The sequence below is a fragment of the Lissotriton helveticus genome, chromosome 1_2 (assembly GCF_964261635.1).
Source record: "Lissotriton helveticus chromosome 1_2, aLisHel1.1, whole genome shotgun sequence".
In the NCBI taxonomy this organism is placed as follows: domain Eukaryota; kingdom Metazoa; phylum Chordata; class Amphibia; order Caudata; family Salamandridae; genus Lissotriton; species Lissotriton helveticus.
The window spans coordinates 33,760,989-33,779,030 of NC_136058.1; the positions used below are offsets into that span (position 1 = coordinate 33,760,989).

The following is an 18,042-nucleotide window of genomic DNA, read 5'->3' on the forward strand; positions in this document are numbered from 1 at the left end:
GCTCTCTCCCTGTCCGTCTCTCGCTCTCTCCCTGTCCGTCTCTCGCTCTCTCCCTGTCCGTCTCGCTCTCTCCCTGTCCGTCTCGCTCTCTCCCTGTCCGTCTCTCTCTCTCCCTGTCCGTCTCTCTCTCTCTCCCTGTCCGTCTCTCTCTCTCCCTGTCCGTCTCTCTCTCTCCCTGTCCGTCTCTCTCCGTTTCTCTCTCAGCCAGTCAGTATCTCTTCCTCTGTCTCAACCTCTCTCTCTGAGTCAGTCAGTCTCTCTCTCCCTCAGTCAGTCGCTCTGTCAATCAATCTCTCAGTCTCTCTCTCTCGGTCTTCCTTAGTCAATCTTTCTCTCTCTCTCTCTCTAAATCAGTCTCTCTCAGTCAGTCAGTCAGTCTCTCAGTCTCTCTCTCTCTCTCCCCTCTCTCCCTCTCCCTCGACTCTCTCTCTCCAATCTCTCTTGCACTCTCTCTCCAGACACTGGTAATATTGGGTAAAAAATAAAGGTCCGCGGGCCGCCAAGGAATGCCTACCGGCCCGCGGACCGTACTTAGAGTACCACGGAGCTAGACACAACTTCTCTCACTCTAATAAGATGTAGAACCTAAGTTGTCCGACTCAATACAATTATAGAAAAAGTCTGTTTGCTGTAGCAGGCTGCAGTAACTTGGGCCTGTACTACACAACACAGAAAGCTTCCATCTCTGCTCCTTCGATTTCAAGATATCAGGGAATTATTAACAGACTAGACATCCTTCAACGTCTAGGTTTGTTAAAAGTTGAGCCGTAAAAATGCAAAAATTAACGCCAGTGCGTTTATTTTTAGCACAGAAGAACATAAGGAGGGTGTTCCATAAGCATAAAAATCTGCATATAGTAATCAAGAGTGTGATGGAAACTATTAACAAGGTAAGCATATAACCACACAGGGGATGGGGGTAGCAGTGGAGGCTAGGAAGATGATGATAATATGATGATGTGACTGGAGGGTTGCAAGGAGGAATGGTAAAGGAGTGGCAAAGAGATGCGACCAGGAGGAAATTAACAGGGAAGTAGTAACTGGGAGCCGAAGAGGTGGAGGAACGAAAGGGGGAGTGTGGAGGCAGGGAAAGGATAAATTAGGAAGAAGGATAATAGGGAAGCAAGAATGCTAGGCAGGATTGCACGATGGAGAGATGATAGAGTGAAGAGTGAAGCAAGGAGGTGGGGAGGAACAGGAAACCAAGGATATTAAGTGAGGGAAGCAGTGATGAAAATTGTGGAGGAAAGGATGATGGAGGAGGGGAAACAAGTAACTGATGTGAGAGCAACCGGAAATGAGGACTACTCAAAGCTTTGCCCTCGGGCCAAAACAGAGTGGGAACAGGACGGGACTATGAAACCTTTGACGACATGCCATGAAGGCTTGAAGGACAGACACCCTATTGGCTGCCCTTCAAGGCAAATCCTATAAACTACAGATCAGACACAGACACACACACACACACAGTGCTACTACTTGCATGCCATTTTTAAAGTATTGTCTGTAGAAAAATTTAAAATGGACATCACAAGAAAAGTTATTTGTATTAAATTTAAAGACAGCTGTTCTGACTGCTGAAATCTGCCAAAAAGGAAAGGAGTATATTGAAGCCTTGGACCCACCATAAAGACCCCTGCTCAATGAATCACCTTAGCATATAGGAGTGCTCAACTGTGTTGAAAGCTGCTAACCAACCTAATGAAATCACGGTCACAGTAACACCATCAACTGCTTGCATTTCAAGTCAAGGATCGAAACACTGATTCGTAACTCTTAAAGGAAAAAAACCTACACGTAGAGGAAAGAACTGGATTGCATACCAGAAATTAATAAAGTCTAATATAAATATTCAATACTGCTCTATATAATTATAGATACTAAATCCTGCAGTACATAACTCAACATATAATGTTTGTGTGACAACTTTCAGCAACAGAGCGCAGCAGACAGAGCACAGAGAGAGTACGCTCAAAGCCTCCAACGTTATGTTTTATGAGCTATGTTAGTGCCAATTCTATGGCTCACATTATGCCATCGGTATCGGCTCTCAGCACGGCACAAGTTCAATAAGTAACAAGCACAGGTAACAAAACTGTAGCCCAACACATACCTTCTCTGGCCGCCCATTCAGTCCTCCAGAGGGTAACTGCCGCTCGCAAAGCCACCACCCTAGCAAGTCAGCATTGATTTGATGTAGCTGATCCGTTATGGCCAAGAATCCTGTGCAGCAATAAATCTACAAATATAAAGTTCCAGTTTAAACTTTTAAAATATGAAATCTAGGTTTATTTATTCATTCGTCATCAAAAATAAACAACCCCAAGGAACTGCAAAATTATTCTTTACATACATGTTTGGAAATACATGGTGAAAGATATTATGCTCATCAAGCATTAATACGGACACACTTTAGGAACAACAAAAAACAAAAACAAATATTGGCTTCTAATAATGAGAAAATATACAGACATGTATATATATTTATACCAATGTGTCAATTATAGAAACATGGAAAGACATGAGACAAATCCATACATTTACAAAGTTATTTTATGAACAACCTGGAATATCTCCATCTCTCCTGCTCATTTACTTTAACGACATTTATTTAGTGAAGGTCTTACAACCTTCTCGACATTCTGGTGTAGAGATGTGCAACGCCACAAACAAATATAATGGTTTGCACATGGAGCTCAACCCATTGGCAGAAGCGGTGTCAAGCATTACATCTTGCTACTTCAGCAAAGTGATGCACCCCTTTGCAGCCTGATGTATGCACTGCAGACCCATCAGCATTGTGTACATTTCAGCAGCACCACAAGTATGCTGGTGAACCATTTGGAGGAGAGAGGCATGCTGGTGAGGCTGTGATGAGGAGGGAGGGCACACTGACTCACCTTCTTTGGGACTGTAAGGAATTGACGGGATACTGGACTACCGTGCTAGACGACATCGACAAACAATTTGAGACTGAAATACCCCGCTTCCCTGCCTACACACTCCTGGGGCTCCCTAACCCAATTACATATCCACTGAAGTCGATCAAGGGGACACAGATGGGCCTAGCGATGGGAGCAACTATCCAACAGTTCCTCTCCCTATGGGGCACACTGACCCGACCGACACACACAGGTTGGCTACATAAATTATGGTATATCCTTGGTATGGAAAGAATCCAAGCCACTGTAACGAATTCAGCAGAATCATTTAGCACCACCTGGCATCCACTATTGTCCCGGTTAGCGTTGGAATTTCAATGAAGTAACATGTCCGAAATACCTCCGCCTTCTTCGGCTCACCGAAGCTCAGTCGGTAGTCGTGGCCAACTAATCTGTTGTACGAAGTTGACCCTTCAAGTAGAGACCTAAAGAGGTATAGATCCAGCACACCGGTTCAGGGATGGGGGGGGAAGAAGGAAGGGTGGGGTGGGGGGTGAAATCGCACTAGGGGAACTCACTGGGGCTCCCACAGGTATGATGTGGTCTGGCCAGATTGGGGGGAGTGGGGTGATCCGGTTGACGAAATATGGGAATGCCCGTTGTATGTAATGTGCCTTTTCATTGGCCTAAAAATCAATAAAACAACTTTATCCATAAAAGTTACCCAAAGAATCCGCCCGGGTAAAAAACCCGCCTGCCCGGATAAAAACGTTCACATAAAAAAAAACTATCTAAACAGTACATTTAGCATTAAAATTTCTCCCCTAAATTACACGATGTGCGATAATACCATAACGGAGTAAATTTCATTATGTGGAATTACCAAAATTACCCCAGAATGGTGGCGTAATTAACATTTCGTTCATGCCTATTACCCTTATTGCAGTGCTTGCAATTCCTGACTCTGACTCCTATTGTGTCCTGTACGTAAGCAACGTTTTTCTGTACACAGTGTCTTACCTACAGTTACCTGAACTAGAGCGATTATTATGTATGTTTCCTGGTGCTTATTCAAAGATTTCAGCTACACGTCCTGTATTTTGGCAAGAATGGTTACTGAGATTTTTGCGTTTAGTGGTTGCATTTTTGGGGGGGGGGGGGGGGGGGGGGGATACCAGCCTTTTCTATTAATCCAAAGTGGTCATGGTAAATGGGTCCTTTGTGAGCATCTATGAGTGTTGACTTCCAAACTCCTTGTTTACAGTGTACTTGTGGTATGCCATGCAGCACTCTCTGTGGTTTGGGAGGTCCATTGTTAGGGGTAGGTCTGGGGTGGGGGAGCGAGTGGGTGTGGAGGACAGATTGAGGATCATGGAGGTCACCAGTCCTAGTGAGTCCACTCAGTCTGCTTGGTGCCCCTGAATCTGTGTGTGCTAATAAAGTGTGTGTGTGGGGGGGCACAAATCTTGTATTTCTATCAAAAAGATTACAACACATATTGGACACAGGACTTTCTCTCCATTTTTACTTCAACAAATTTGAAGACATCAAGAAAATCCAAGCAATTGTTTGCTTACTGTGGTCACAATCTTCTAGGCAATCAATTTACAGATGAATATTGACCCTGAAAAGCTTATGCTAACAAAACACTAACATGTCTCAGAATCCCATGAGCAAAGTCCACAGGAGGGAAAGAACTAAAGAGAAACAGCCTTATTTTTCCATTTACCAAGGTGCACCCTGACGGTCTATTCACATACTTATCAGTGTCTAATACTAATTGTACTCAAAGTCTAGGACAAACATCCACGTGGAACCTGCAGAACATGTTGAGTAGATTAATTTATCTTTTAGGAAGACTGTCACCATTTCGCTATTTCTTTCACTTTGGGTTGGGGTTGGGCTTGCTATGTGATTTATCATTCATGAAAATGTTACATGTTAGTTCTCCGCTTAATGAAACGTCAATGTCCAAAAAGAACTGAATTTAGTGCTCAGTGGTGGTATCAGATTTGTAATGCCTTTGCTGTCAGGACCCGAAGTGTTGTTAAGAACTGAAACAACTGCCAGCACAGAAAATTAAGGAGTATAGAAGTTTCCAGGTATGCTAACAGTGCAGTGCTGAATATTCCATGTTGATCCAGTTCCCTCACTTTCTTTCAATGGTCTTTTAAAGACGCTTATGAAACCAAATCCATCTCCCCTCCTTCCCATTTTCACAACAGTGTCTCTCTTTCCAACGTTTGCATTTGTTTTAATTAGATAAAAATGATAACATCTCAGCTCACAGACAGCCTTGATAAATTAATGTTAAGTAGTGTAAAAGTGCTTCAGGATTAATGGCATGACTATTTGGGGTTTAAGGTTTCAATTAAGATCCATGACTGAGTGATAGGTTAACTAGTTATTTTTATTTCATGGCCACAAATGAAGGCATACTATAATCTAGCATCACCGTATCAAATAAAGTTTCTTACCTGGCCTGCGTGGGATTCAGATCCTGGCCTACAACCAAATCCACCATCGAAGTTCATGCAGGATAAAACAAATTCAATAGCCTTTTCTAAATTAATGGCATCCAACTTCCCCTGAAATAAACAAGACAAGTTGCCATGTACATGTGTATTATGTAAAAATGTAGCTGCTGCTACGGGTATTAATTACATGCCAAACACACACACAACTGCATTGATTTTGTAATGTTGAACATTCAATGCATTTTGCTAAAATGGCTACATCAAGGGAAACCATCAAGTATTCTTTCCTGGCTTTTCCCTTCTACAATTATTCAGAAGTTATCTTTACCTTTGCACTTTCCGACATATCTACTTTTACTTCATAAAGTATAAATAATTCAGTTGTATAGGATTATCTTCATGCAAATACACTGTTGTTACCAAAAACAGACGTGCTGGATCAAGGACTGTCAGAGTTTTATGATGTTATGAGAGAATCTCCCCTACCCTTTCATTTATTCCAAAAAAGGATCCAAAACTAATTTTCCCCTGTAGCAATTGTGTTCTATTCCCTTAATCCCCCTGGATTTTCACTGTTGGTCTACTACTTAAGCGAGTCTCACTCACTGTAAATTCTGTGAAGATGAACAGAGTGCTAACTGCTAAAGTCCACCAATTAATATACAATGCCCACTGCTGTACAGCCAGGGTAAGAGGCTCTGGGCTTGTTACACACAAACGTGAGCATGTATACAAAGATAACTTCTAGCTTAGCTTGATATCTGTGCACAGTTAGTCTGTCGTAGAAAGGACCCTTCGGGGATTAGTGCTGATCTGGCACAGGCCATATAATTTGAGTGGGAATTCACAGAGTGCATCTGTAATGATTGCAAGTATGCTTTACTGATTTACATATTACAGGCAAAATCTGCGCCACAGCAGAGTTCTGCCATATTTAGCCCCAGACATAAAAGTCCGGTATCAATTCTATGTTGAGCATATATCCAGAGTGCAGATTCAAAGTCACTTTTTAGGTTTCGCCTGCACAGCGCTTGTGAAATTTATTGTTTTTAGTAGATCTTAAAAGGGACTTAGATCCCGGCGTCACTTTTTATTGGTCAGTATGCTTGCCAGTTTTCTTTTCTCCGTTTCTATTGGTTGTAGTCTGTTTTCCCTTCTAAGTCGCTCTTAGTTTCCCATGGCCTAACTACTCATTCCCATCCGCGTTGGTGGTTTGAACTTTTTTTTCTTTTGGTTAACGCTGCATACCGTATACATTTGGTTCTTTTTCCCTTTAAACACCAAAAATTGCTATATTTAACTACTAAACAGGTATTCATCAGTGCAGGTACCTGGCAGGCACTAGGGTCATGATTTAAATGGTGCAGCAAGTGCAGTTACACTGGGGCCCAAACCTCTACAAACCCCTCTAAATACCAAATATTGCTATATTTTACTACTAAACAGGAAGTCACAATTGCTGTTACCTTGTAGTTAAAAGGGGTTTGATTAACTGGTGCAGCGGCACTGCTGTCAAAAGCTCTACGGACTACACTAAACAAATTGTTTAGTAGTACAATTTAGCAATTCACAGTCACAACTGCAATTATCTATCAGGCACTAGGGCCAGGAAAACAATGGTTCAGCAGGTTCACTAACACTGGGACCAACAGCTCTAGGCACACCACCAAACACCTAATATTGCTACATTTTACTACTAAACAGGCAGTCACAAGTGCAGTTACCTTGCAGGCAATAGGGTCATGATTTGAATGGTGCAGCAAGTGCAGTGGCACCGGTGGCAAAAGTTGCCATAACTCCTCTAAACAACAAATATTGCTATATTTTACTATTAAACAGGAAGTTATAAGTGCAGTTATCTGGCAGGCATTTCAAAAGTGAAGCAAGTGCAGTGGCACTGGGCCCAAAAGTTGTTGAACTTTTTTTCTTACGTTAAGGCTGCACAGCATTTACACTCATCTTTCCCTGGCTGCATGTATTTCAAATGTGCTTGTTCCACCCTTTAGAGGGTGGAACTTTCAATAAAATGTTCACATTCTTTAGGATATTGTTCCGCTTATAAAATAGTTTTATTTTCCTGTGTCATGTGTTTGTTGTTGGGGCATTATGTAGCGTAACCCTGAACTAAGTGATTGCAGTGCTTTACATGAGCACACTTTGTGGTGCTCTGAGGAGGTTTTAACCTACTTTATCCGTTGGGAAAGTTTCTGTACAACATTACAGCATCAGATAACTGCTGCAGAACCTTGAATTGTAAACATGGTCATGTGCCTTGTTCTAAAGGTATTCCTCAAGTGTTGGGATTGCAGCCTGTTCCTTCTACTGGCCGGGAAGGGAAGCTGCATAGTTTCAGTTTAAAGAGCATTGAATTCGAAAATTCTAGCTGCTGGGCATAAAAGCTTGTCTTTGCGAGCAAGTGTGCTTGGTGACTGAATGGGATTTGTGCTGCTTTTATTTTTTCGGAGGGCATCTATTATTTTGGAATACTTTTCAATTAAAAAAAATGTTTTTTCTCTTCTTTGGTGTGATTTCTCCACTTTATCACCGAGTGTTCAGCTAGGTGATAAGATTAGCTTTTTTTCCTGACTGGCCTTTACTGTGCAGATAGTATTGTTTTAGCACTGGAAAAATGTTATATCGTTTGTTGTATTTTCCGTTGGTGATATAAATAAGCAACGTGGTATTTGAGCGATACTCTGTTGAGTACAAACTGTTGAGAACTCGCTGGACCTTGGAGACGCTAGAGCCATGCCCAGTTGGAAGGAGAAGTCACCTGACTCCACTGCAAAGGACTTTGACTGCAAGTGCCATCCAGAGGCTGGGAGTGTTTCTCAAGGGTAGTATGGCTGGCTCCCATATCCCTTCCGAGGGACAACAAAGGGCCAGACTTGACTGGGGGAAGGAGGTGGGAGACTGTGGGGAGTTCCCCTGGAACGTCTGTGGTCTGGCCCCATATATTGGTGACCTCCATCAGGAGGGGGCCACTGACTCTGCTGCTGACACATGTGCCCACCAAGACAACAATGGGGCCTGAGGATTGCCATAGAAAGGATACTGTGCTGGCAGGCTGTGGGGGAAATGCTGATAGCCCCCAAGCGAAAGCAGGTGACAGGAGCCAGCAGCAGAAACTAAGCTCCATGAAAGAAAGAAGGAAGAAATTTAGAGGACTGAATAATCCCCTCCTGGTGGAAAGCTCTCATTGCTAGGATCAAAAAGACATCAAATCTATGTAAAATCAGCTCTACAGGGCTTAAGAAAACATGGAAGCAGTGGAGATGACTACAGGATGGACAAGTGGATACTCCCAGGTGGTAGCTTCACTAGGGCACTATATTCCAGACCAAACAAAGACTCTCCGACAGGCCCCACACAGCTTTCAGTGAGGCACACGGTAACCCGCACCTTGGGGGTGCGCTAAAAAAAAACAACTCACGCTTGCCACTCCACTATGGGACTCTGAACCCCTGGGCACGCTGGGTCGAACTAAGTGTTTTGACAAATGGGAACGAATAGGAATCTCCTGAATTGGGGACCTCTGGGGCACAACGGAATGGTCTCCTTTGCCTCACTACAACAGACACACGAGTTAGCCGGATCAGAATAGTTTATATACATGCAGGTTAGGCACTCTTCAAGCTAACATCCCGGCGGGGACCCACCTACCGGAGTCCTTCCCTCTAGAGGACAGACTACTCGATGGTCATCTGCCAGACAAAGCTATCTCTCTCACATACAAAAAATTAATATGCAATATTCCAGATCCTCTATCATTGAGGGAGAAATGGGGAGGGACGGCTTGGAGTTGGATGATGAGGAGTGGCAGGAAGCACTCTCCTCGCCGAAGGAGGTCGCCATATCAGCAAAACTGAGACTGATCAAATTAAATATCCTACATCGTATTTATATATATCTCTGGTCCTAGACTATATATCTCTGGTCCACGTCAGCTCGTACTTTAGGAGTAATAATAGATGACAAATTGACAATGCGTACCCAGGTCACTAAAACAGCATCAGTCTGCTTCGCCATTCTCAAATGGTTGAGAAAAATCTTGTGGCAACTCCCGGAAGGGGCACAGAGAGCGGTAGTGCAGGCCTTGATTGGGTCAAGGCTGGACTACGGTAACATCTTGTTCCTGGGGGCCAACAAGGAAATTACACGCCGACTTCAGGTTGTGCAAAACGCGGCAGCCAGGATACTTCTCCATCTACCTAGGCGAGCACATGTATCGGAACACCTACGCAAATTACATTGGCTCAAGATGGGCAACAGAGTTAAATTTAAGGCGCTATGTTTTATGTACAAAATAAACATAGGAGAAGCACCAGCATATCTTTGCAAACTGGTCCATAAATACATCCCGGCTCGGAACCTCCGATCTATCCATCAGGAGAGATTTGCTGTCCCTAGATTCAGGCGAGCAAGACTAGGACGCTCCTTTGGATACTTGGCGCCAGCACTATGGAACTCAATCCCGCTCAATCTGCGCCTTGAGCATAATTATATGAAATTTAGGAAAGGTGTCAAGGCATGGCTTTTCAACCAAGAATGATACTATGAATTTATGACCCTCTGGAATGTTTGATCCAAGGTGCCGGGAAACCCCTCAGGGTAGCTTTTGCGCCATACAAATGGAATAAATAAATAAATAGACTGGCATAGTTGGGCAGGAGCGAGGAGGGGCTGTTTAAAAGACACTGTGGACTAGAGGGATCCTTCCTACATATTATCTGCGAGTATCCGTTAGTACACAACTATTGGAAGAAAATCCATGAATGTACGAGTGTTGTATCGGGGGTGGAAATGAGGCTCGAAGCTAAAAGGTGTCTCCTGAATGTTTGGGAACCCACGGATCTGAGCACCAAGGGCAAACTTTGGACAACACGTGGCCAAATGGTAGCTAAGCAGAATACTGCCTGCCTATGGGGAGCAGCATCGCCACCAACACTTACAGATTGGAAGACTGATATGGACTGGTGTATGGTGCGGGAGAAAACTCTATATGTAGCACGTGGCTGTCCCCGAAAATGGATAGCGCTCTGGAGGAAATGGCACATTTATCGTGGGGATATATGTGAGCCCCCATATGTCCCCTCCACAGACGAACCACAGACACCTTGATATGTGTAGCTAACTGCTATCCTCTTTCTTTCCCACTGTGATAATGTACGAAATAACTATCTGAACTGCGTATATGTAACAAGACTTTAGTTAATGATTCACTGTATGCATTGACCACTTCACCTGTGCTGTTTAATAAAAATAATGTTTAAAAAAAAGAAATAAAAAAAAAGAAAACAGGGAAGGAAGCCGGTCACCTGCTAGTTCCCCTAACATCACACTTTCCAACACCCCCTCGCACTAATCCCCTCTATTGAATTCTCTTTTGTTTCTTTCAACTACTCCTCCTCGCCTTTTCTTTGGTTTCTTCCATGAATCTTGTACTGTTTTTCTTTGCCCCAGAGTTGTCTAAATCCCCACCTCCTTTCCCTGCATAGTCTGGAAAGAGAGAGAGGTTTTTATCTTTTTCTTACTAAATCACACCTTTTTTGGATTAAAACAAAAAAAGTGGTTGAAGTTATTGGAATTAACGTGGGTATACCATGTTCCAGTAACGCAATCACCACCAATGCATCTACGCAAAGTGCGCAGATTACTCTAAATCATAGCAGGTTGCAGTCCTACACTCTATCTCTATTCATAATACTTTTTTAAAATGTTACATAATGTATACAACTGGGTACTTAATATTTCCCAGTACTTAATGTGATATCCTCATACCTTGGATGATCAGTATGTAACTTGATCAAGGTGAACGCAGTTGTTGATAAATGCTACACACATTACTGTAATCGTTAAAACACAAAGTTGCTTAGCTTGTCATTTTTTGTAATAAAAGAGGAAATTTGATGCAGCATCATGTGTAACAAAAGCTGTTGTTCCTGTGTTCTGCTGGTCTTTTGGGACACTTGCATTACATGCACCTTTGTGTGGTGGTTATAATGTAGTGATATTAGAGTAAAATACCTATTCAAGCCAGGTGTCAGTAACTGGAGGAAACGATTTACAAAGCACGGGGCTGCTGGAAAAACTTTGAAAGATCTGTCTGTCGACATGAATGTGCTGTGTGCTCTGTCTGTTTACTCCATTTTGCTCTGTATAACATTTGGTTATTAATCAAATATACATTTTTAAGCTTAAAAAGACCTCCGCCTGATGACTGAACTTTTCCAATTTTGTTTTTTCTTCTCCCTCTAGGACTTTTATTTCGAAACAACATTAGTTTGACTCGTATTCAGTGCAATTCAAATTAATAATTTGTTTTAAATTTGCTCATTAAAACTTAAAATGTAGGAAAGTGCAAAAGTAAATAAACAGCATCTCAAAACAGTGCCAAAAGGGGGCTAACTTCCCATGAAGCGTTTTATTGGAAACATTTCAAAATGTTAGGGATAAAAAAACACTACCCAGCGTATTTCATTGTTCAGAAAGAAACTGGTCAGCTGGAGGGTATTCATTCACAACATGCTTAAGCACTTCTTGACTGAAACATGAATGGTACCCATCTCATTACTAAGGTACTCATGTAAAATGCACCCAGCACGTTTGGTTCCATCCAAATAATATAACACACCATAACCTTTATAGATGGTGAAGGATTTCTTTTTATAGTCGTTATTTTGTGAGAGAGGGAAGGAGACAGTAAAATTATACTAGACTTGTCGGAAGGACTGTATCCCATTAGTTTCTTGATGTAAGTATACCTAGTATGTTCAGTGACATGTGCTACAAGTATGAAACCGAATAGTAGGTAACATTTTGAAAATAAAAAACAATTTTGCTACTTACCAGAAGAGCGAGGGTTGCCACAGCACAAAACGAGAACCGTGTATCTATTTCTCCTGGAAGAAAGACACCATTTTATTGTGGCTATAACACCAACTGTTTATAATGGGCGTACTAAAACCTGATCAATTATGAATGATGTAGACTGAGAAAAAATTAAGAAACATCTTGTAGTAAGAAAAGAGAACTAATAATAAAAGCAAAAATATCTGATGAGAACCATCAATGTTTAAACAAATTAAATGGACTGACTTTTCTCTAGAAACTCCTTTATAGCAACATTCTTATACACTCTAACTGGGATAGAACATTTTGAATATCAAACTGCAAGGCATATTAGTCTGCATTCTTTTGATCCAGACGTGATCTTTGTTAGGACGTCAAATGTGCAAGACAAGACATTTTCCTGTCAAGACATGAGCATGAAAGTCTTATGCCATATCTGGTGCCCAACAGAGATGCCTATTCCAATACTCATCGATATCAAAGGGGATGATGGACGGAGTGCTTGAGCAAATCAGTCCCAGGATGCTGGTTTCCGGTCCAGTGAAGACATGGCTTGGCAGTTCGGGGTGGACTGTTCCCATGAGGCACAGGGTCAGACTGATTTGCATATGGCCACGTCTGAACTGGGGTGGTGGAGTGAGCAAAAGAATGACGATGGATTAAACCCAGATCAGTTGACTGGAGGTGAGTGTTTGATTTGCTCAAGCGCTCCGTCCATCATCCCCTGTGGTATCGCTTTGTTCGCCCTTAGTTGGCAGGGTATGCCCAGACGTGGGTCCCTTGCTCACTTTGCCATTGGATTCAAGCTAGCCTGGCTGATGACGGCTGATTAGCCAGAAACCGGTCCCAGGATGCTCGTTTCCAGTCCAGGGAAGCCATGGCTTGGCAGTTCGGGCTGGACTGTTCCCATGAGGCACAGGGTCAGACTGATTTGCATATGGCCACGTCTGAACTGGGGTGGTGGAGTGAACTAAAGAATGATGATGGACTAAACCCAGATTAGTTGACTGGGGGAGAGTGTTTGATTTGCTCAAGCGCTCCATTCATCATCCTCTTTGGTATCGCTTTATTCCAATACTCATGGCACCTATGTCATGGAGATCACTTGTACATGGCAATTCACCTGTACGTTTTATAAACAGATGTTAAAATGTATTTGTTTTATTCTGGCCAAGCTTCCCCACATTAAAGTGAATCCACTCTGGCATGTTTAAACTTTACTTAAGAGGCTACACCATAAACAGCATTCCCAATGGTCCTTTTCAAAGCTAGTCAGGTGGATGCCTTGGTCTTCTGAATGCAACAGAGGCTTTTTCGTGCAGGTCAGCAAACTCCGACCAATTGGTTTACTGGCCTTGAACCGGTTTTCTGTCTTTAATAGATTAGAAAGGAGTGTTGTTGCTTTCAAATGGTGATAGTATGTCCCACAATGGCCAAAAGAACAAAGAGGGCAGACTCTAGATGTTCCTTTTTTTTCAGATTAGATCACTTCTCTCTATGAGGTCATGGAAAGTTTTGATGGCTGAATCTTTCTAATCAGCGACGGATCATTTAATGGGGATTAGAAGCAAGAACTATACACAGACTGATCCTAGAAATGCGCAGACGGGACAGGTTTAATCTCAGCTGGTGTCTAACAAGGCTGCCAATTTGGGTTATTTTTTAGTTTCTCGAGGGTGCAGCACTTGGATTTGCCCTTGTCCCATTTTGAGGCACCACACCTCTGCCCTATGTCTTGACCCCTTCTTCAAGTGTACCAGGTGCATTGTGGCAGTTTGCTAGCTCCAGCTACCACACTGAAGTACAGGTCGCCCTGCACCAGTTCCTTAAGTTCACTTTTCTGTGGTTAACATTGCACTGTGCCAGCTCTCCAGCGCCCAATCTATCCCCTCTGCAAATACTTTGCAGACTCGAATGGCTCTTTGCCACCACTCGTTTACATTAAATTTGGGTCATTGTGTGTCAGACAGATGTGTTGTAGCAGCATCCCTGGTAAGCCTGCTACTTTCTTTCTGCCCACCGATTAATAGGCTACTTTTCTATTCTTCTATGTCCCATAGCTGGGCTGCGATGGGCAATTTGGAGTGGAATACCTTCAGCAGATGTATATGTCTTTCAGTCACAAATTCTGAGCCCCTTGCTTGGAATTTGTTTTGTGTGAATGAATTTTTAAAACTTGACTGTAACTCAGTCACTTCAATTGGTCTGAAAATAAAGTCTGGATCACCCTCCGACCAGCTCTCACCTAAAATATTTTCAATACTTGCCCCAGCGTTTGCAGAACATCTGACCAACCTTTTTAATAAATCACTTTCAGAAGCAATATTCCCCGAAATATGGAAAACAGCAAAAATTATACCAATCTTAAAAAAGTCCACAGCCGACCCGAACATCTTGCTAAATTATCGACCCATTTCACTGCTTCCATTCTTGGGGAAAATGTTGGAGTCCTTTGTCAATACTCCGCTCGTGAATCATCTCGAGGAAAATGGACTCCTGGATACGTCGCAGTCTGGTTTCAGGGCACTCCATAGTACGGAGACAGCATTGATAGAGGTCGTTGATAACATCAGACTGGCATTGGATGACCATCAATCAGCTATCCTCGTCCTGCTCGATCTGTCCGCGGCCTTCGACACCATCTCCCATCGCATTTTGATACAACGGCTGTGGGAGATTGGTGTCAGAGGAAAGGCGTTAAAATGTTTCTCCAGCTATCGATCCGATAGGTCTACTGCTGTTCAGATCAACAAATATAAGGCAGGAAAACTGTTAAAATGGGGGTGCCACAGGGCTCAATTTTGAGCCCCACACTCTTTAATGTCTATATGACACCCTTGGCAAGAGTGATCAGGGCCTATGGTTTTGATGTGCAGTCTTATGCTGACGACACTCAAATTTTAATCATTCTGGGACCTGATGTAAATGACACAAAATTACGGTTTAAAAACTGCCTGATCCACGTTGAATCATGGATGAATGTTAATCATCTGCAGTTAAATGGTGGTAAATCAGAGGTTCTACTCTTTGGCAAGGCAGCCGAATACTGGACTCAGGATTGGTGGCCAGCTGAACTAGGCAGTTGTCCAACACCGAAGGAGTCAGTTCGAAATTTGGGCTTTCACATGGATAATAAACTGTCCATGGAAAGCCAAATCAATCATAGGTTAATGCGCAGTTTGAGAAAGATCTTTAAGTGGATTCCCGTAGAGGCCAGGAAACCCCTGGTACAGGGTTTAATTATTAACAGAATGGACTATGGGAATGCGCTCTTACTTTCTATAAACAAGCATTACCTGAACAGACTCCAAGTTCTCCAGAATACCGCCGCGCGGCTGGTACTAGGCCTTCCACGACGATTTTCAGCCACCGTCTGTTTGAAAAATCTTCACTGGCTTCCGGTAAGGAAGCGCATTCTTTTTAAAACTCTATGCCTGGTGCACAAACATATGTACAAAAGCGGTCCAAAGTACTGGTCTAAGAAACTGAGATGGTATAAGCCTCAAAGAGATCTTAGATCCAGCAAGGAGTCTCGGCTGACACCCTTGAGAATACAAACCTCGAGAAATGGTGGTCGTGACTTCTCCTTTCTTGCCCCTTCCCACTGGAATAAGATGCCCCTCCATCTTCGCACCATTCCTGAACACAGCCTCTTTCGAAAAGGTTTGAAGACTTGGCTTTTTGCTAACTAGCCACCTACCTTTGTTTTTTTTATTATCTTCCATGTCAGAGTCGTCTGCTAGTGCCATGAGACTCCTCCGACGTGATTTGTGCGCGATACAAATGCCCCTGATTTGATTTGATTTGATTTGATCCATCATATAAATCTAGTCATTAGAAATGCAGGATACATGTTGAATATCTTCGACATGCAGTTTCTCAAGTCCAGCAACGGAAAGTAGGGTTTATATTAAACCCCCTTTGCTGGAAATGAGATTATGGATCTGACAAATGGCTAGAAACTTGTCAGACAAACAGGAGGTGCAAAAGAAAATTCCAATAGGGCCAACATGGAGGTAATCACATCATCAATGACCTGCTGGACTTCAACTAATGAAGAGTCTGTTGTGCTGGGATACAGGAAGGTAGTTATAAAGGAGCTTCACTGACAAATCTAATTGGACAGTATGTCCTACAAACAAAACAACTATTACTTAAGTACGGACACTGGCAATGGCCGTTTGCAGCAGACTTTCCTCCGCAGACTGAGTGCACAATTTAATTGATGCTGTGTGGAGAATGATAGAGTCAGCTGGAGGTATCCAATTCCCTCGTTTGGCAACCCAAAGTAGGACCCAAAAGAGATGTTGCTCTAATGAGTTCAGGTTGATTGTTATATCACAAGCTAAGGAATGGCAGGTAGGCTGAATGAAGCACACTCATGCATGCTGAGGTATAGCATAGCAACTACATTGTTGGTCATTACATGAGCATACTTGCTGCGCCATAAAGGGGGAACACAATTAAGGCCCATTACTCATGGATTTGTGAGTAAATGTGGATGCTCTTGCATAAAGTGTGAGGGAAATTGAATTCAAAAAGTTGAAAACATGCACATTTATGCAACACTGACCAGGAAGTCAAGTTCAGTGATGGAAGGCTTGGATGAAATATCCCAACTGGCATTCTGCAGAGCAGATGGCCCTTGCAGAAGTCTCTTCTTGTGATAAAGATCAGGACTCCACCTCCAATGATACTACTTAGGAGCAACTACATTTCTCGATTGGATCTGTCTGAAGTAGAACGGAGAAGCATCAAGAAATCATCTCAACCAAGTCATCATCATAAAGCGTTCACCAGGGCGCCGCCATCACACTATTCTGTAAACATCCTTTAAATATCCTGCATTTGCATCTACACAATGCTACACAACGTACCTTGACTGCAGCTGGTGTTGGAGGGGCACGTGGGTGCAACGAGCCGTCTCCGGCCCCAGAACACCCATGCACTACTGGGTGGGCAGACGAGGCCTGCTGCAGCTCCACAAGTGGCTGTGATCCCCGGCCTGTTGTAAAGGAGGTGGGGGCGGTTCGCGACTCTGCGGCCGCATTGCTGCCTGAGGTCCCAGTATCGGGAGCAGCATACCAGCGCAACGAGGGAGCTGGATGCAGCGGGCTTTGGCCATTGGAAGGGGAAGAATCGTGCAGTCCCTGGGGGCTGTGGTTCCGAGTCCGCACCGGATGCACCAGTGCGCTGCCTGAAGGGCCTGCCGTAGCGCCCGAACCTGGAATTGCCCCGGCGGAGGCTTTGCACCGGGAAGGTTTGCAAAATTCCTGTTTGCGGGCGGTGGCCCCCTGGTGCGCGTGGGGAAGACGCTAAAGCAACCCTGATATCTGAGGCGCAGTGAGTACCCTGTAGGGCTGGCGGTTGAAGAGTAAACTCAGCTATAACGCCGGCCTTCTTAAACTACCTGCGAGCGCTAAGGACTGCCTGGGTGCCAGACGTGATATTGAACTTCACTGGTCTGGGGTAACAGAGCCCGGGAGAGCGAGAACGACCTGCCAGTGCCCCGGTTCAGACTGGTGCTAGATATGTGCTGGAGTATTAGTTTTGGTGATTGAGCCGCCATCTTGCTTAGCGTGCTGAGATACTGGAGCAGCACAGGGGGCTGCCTGGCGCTGCTAGCAACAGGCGAGCCCTCCATTGCTTATCCTGGGGGCTGGGTGGGCCCAGACTCACACTCCTGTGGTGGTCCCCCTGTTGTGTCGATTTGCGACTACGGCATATGAAGAAGTTCTTCTCTTTGAGCAAGGCATGGCGTTTGAAGAAGTTCTTCTCTTTGGGCAAGGCATGGTGTGGTGACGCATGCCACACACGCTAGCTAGGAATAT

The 18,042-nt window shown here is 43.7% G+C and overlaps 1 protein-coding gene across 1 annotated transcript in view; it reads right to left on the reverse strand.

The window, feature by feature from the left end:
• RABGGTB (Rab geranylgeranyltransferase subunit beta) overlaps positions 1 to 18,042 on the reverse strand; it is a 166,080-nt gene that overhangs the window by 92,863 nt on the left and 55,175 nt on the right. Inside the window, exons 5-7 of the mRNA XM_078668524.1 lie at positions 12,209 to 12,261; positions 5,360 to 5,470; positions 2,114 to 2,239 (exon numbers count right to left, since the gene is read on the reverse strand). Coding sequence (XP_078524650.1) covers positions 2,114 to 2,239; positions 5,360 to 5,470; positions 12,209 to 12,261 — 290 coding nt within the window. The remainder of the gene's footprint in view (positions 1 to 2,113; positions 2,240 to 5,359; positions 5,471 to 12,208; positions 12,262 to 18,042) is intronic.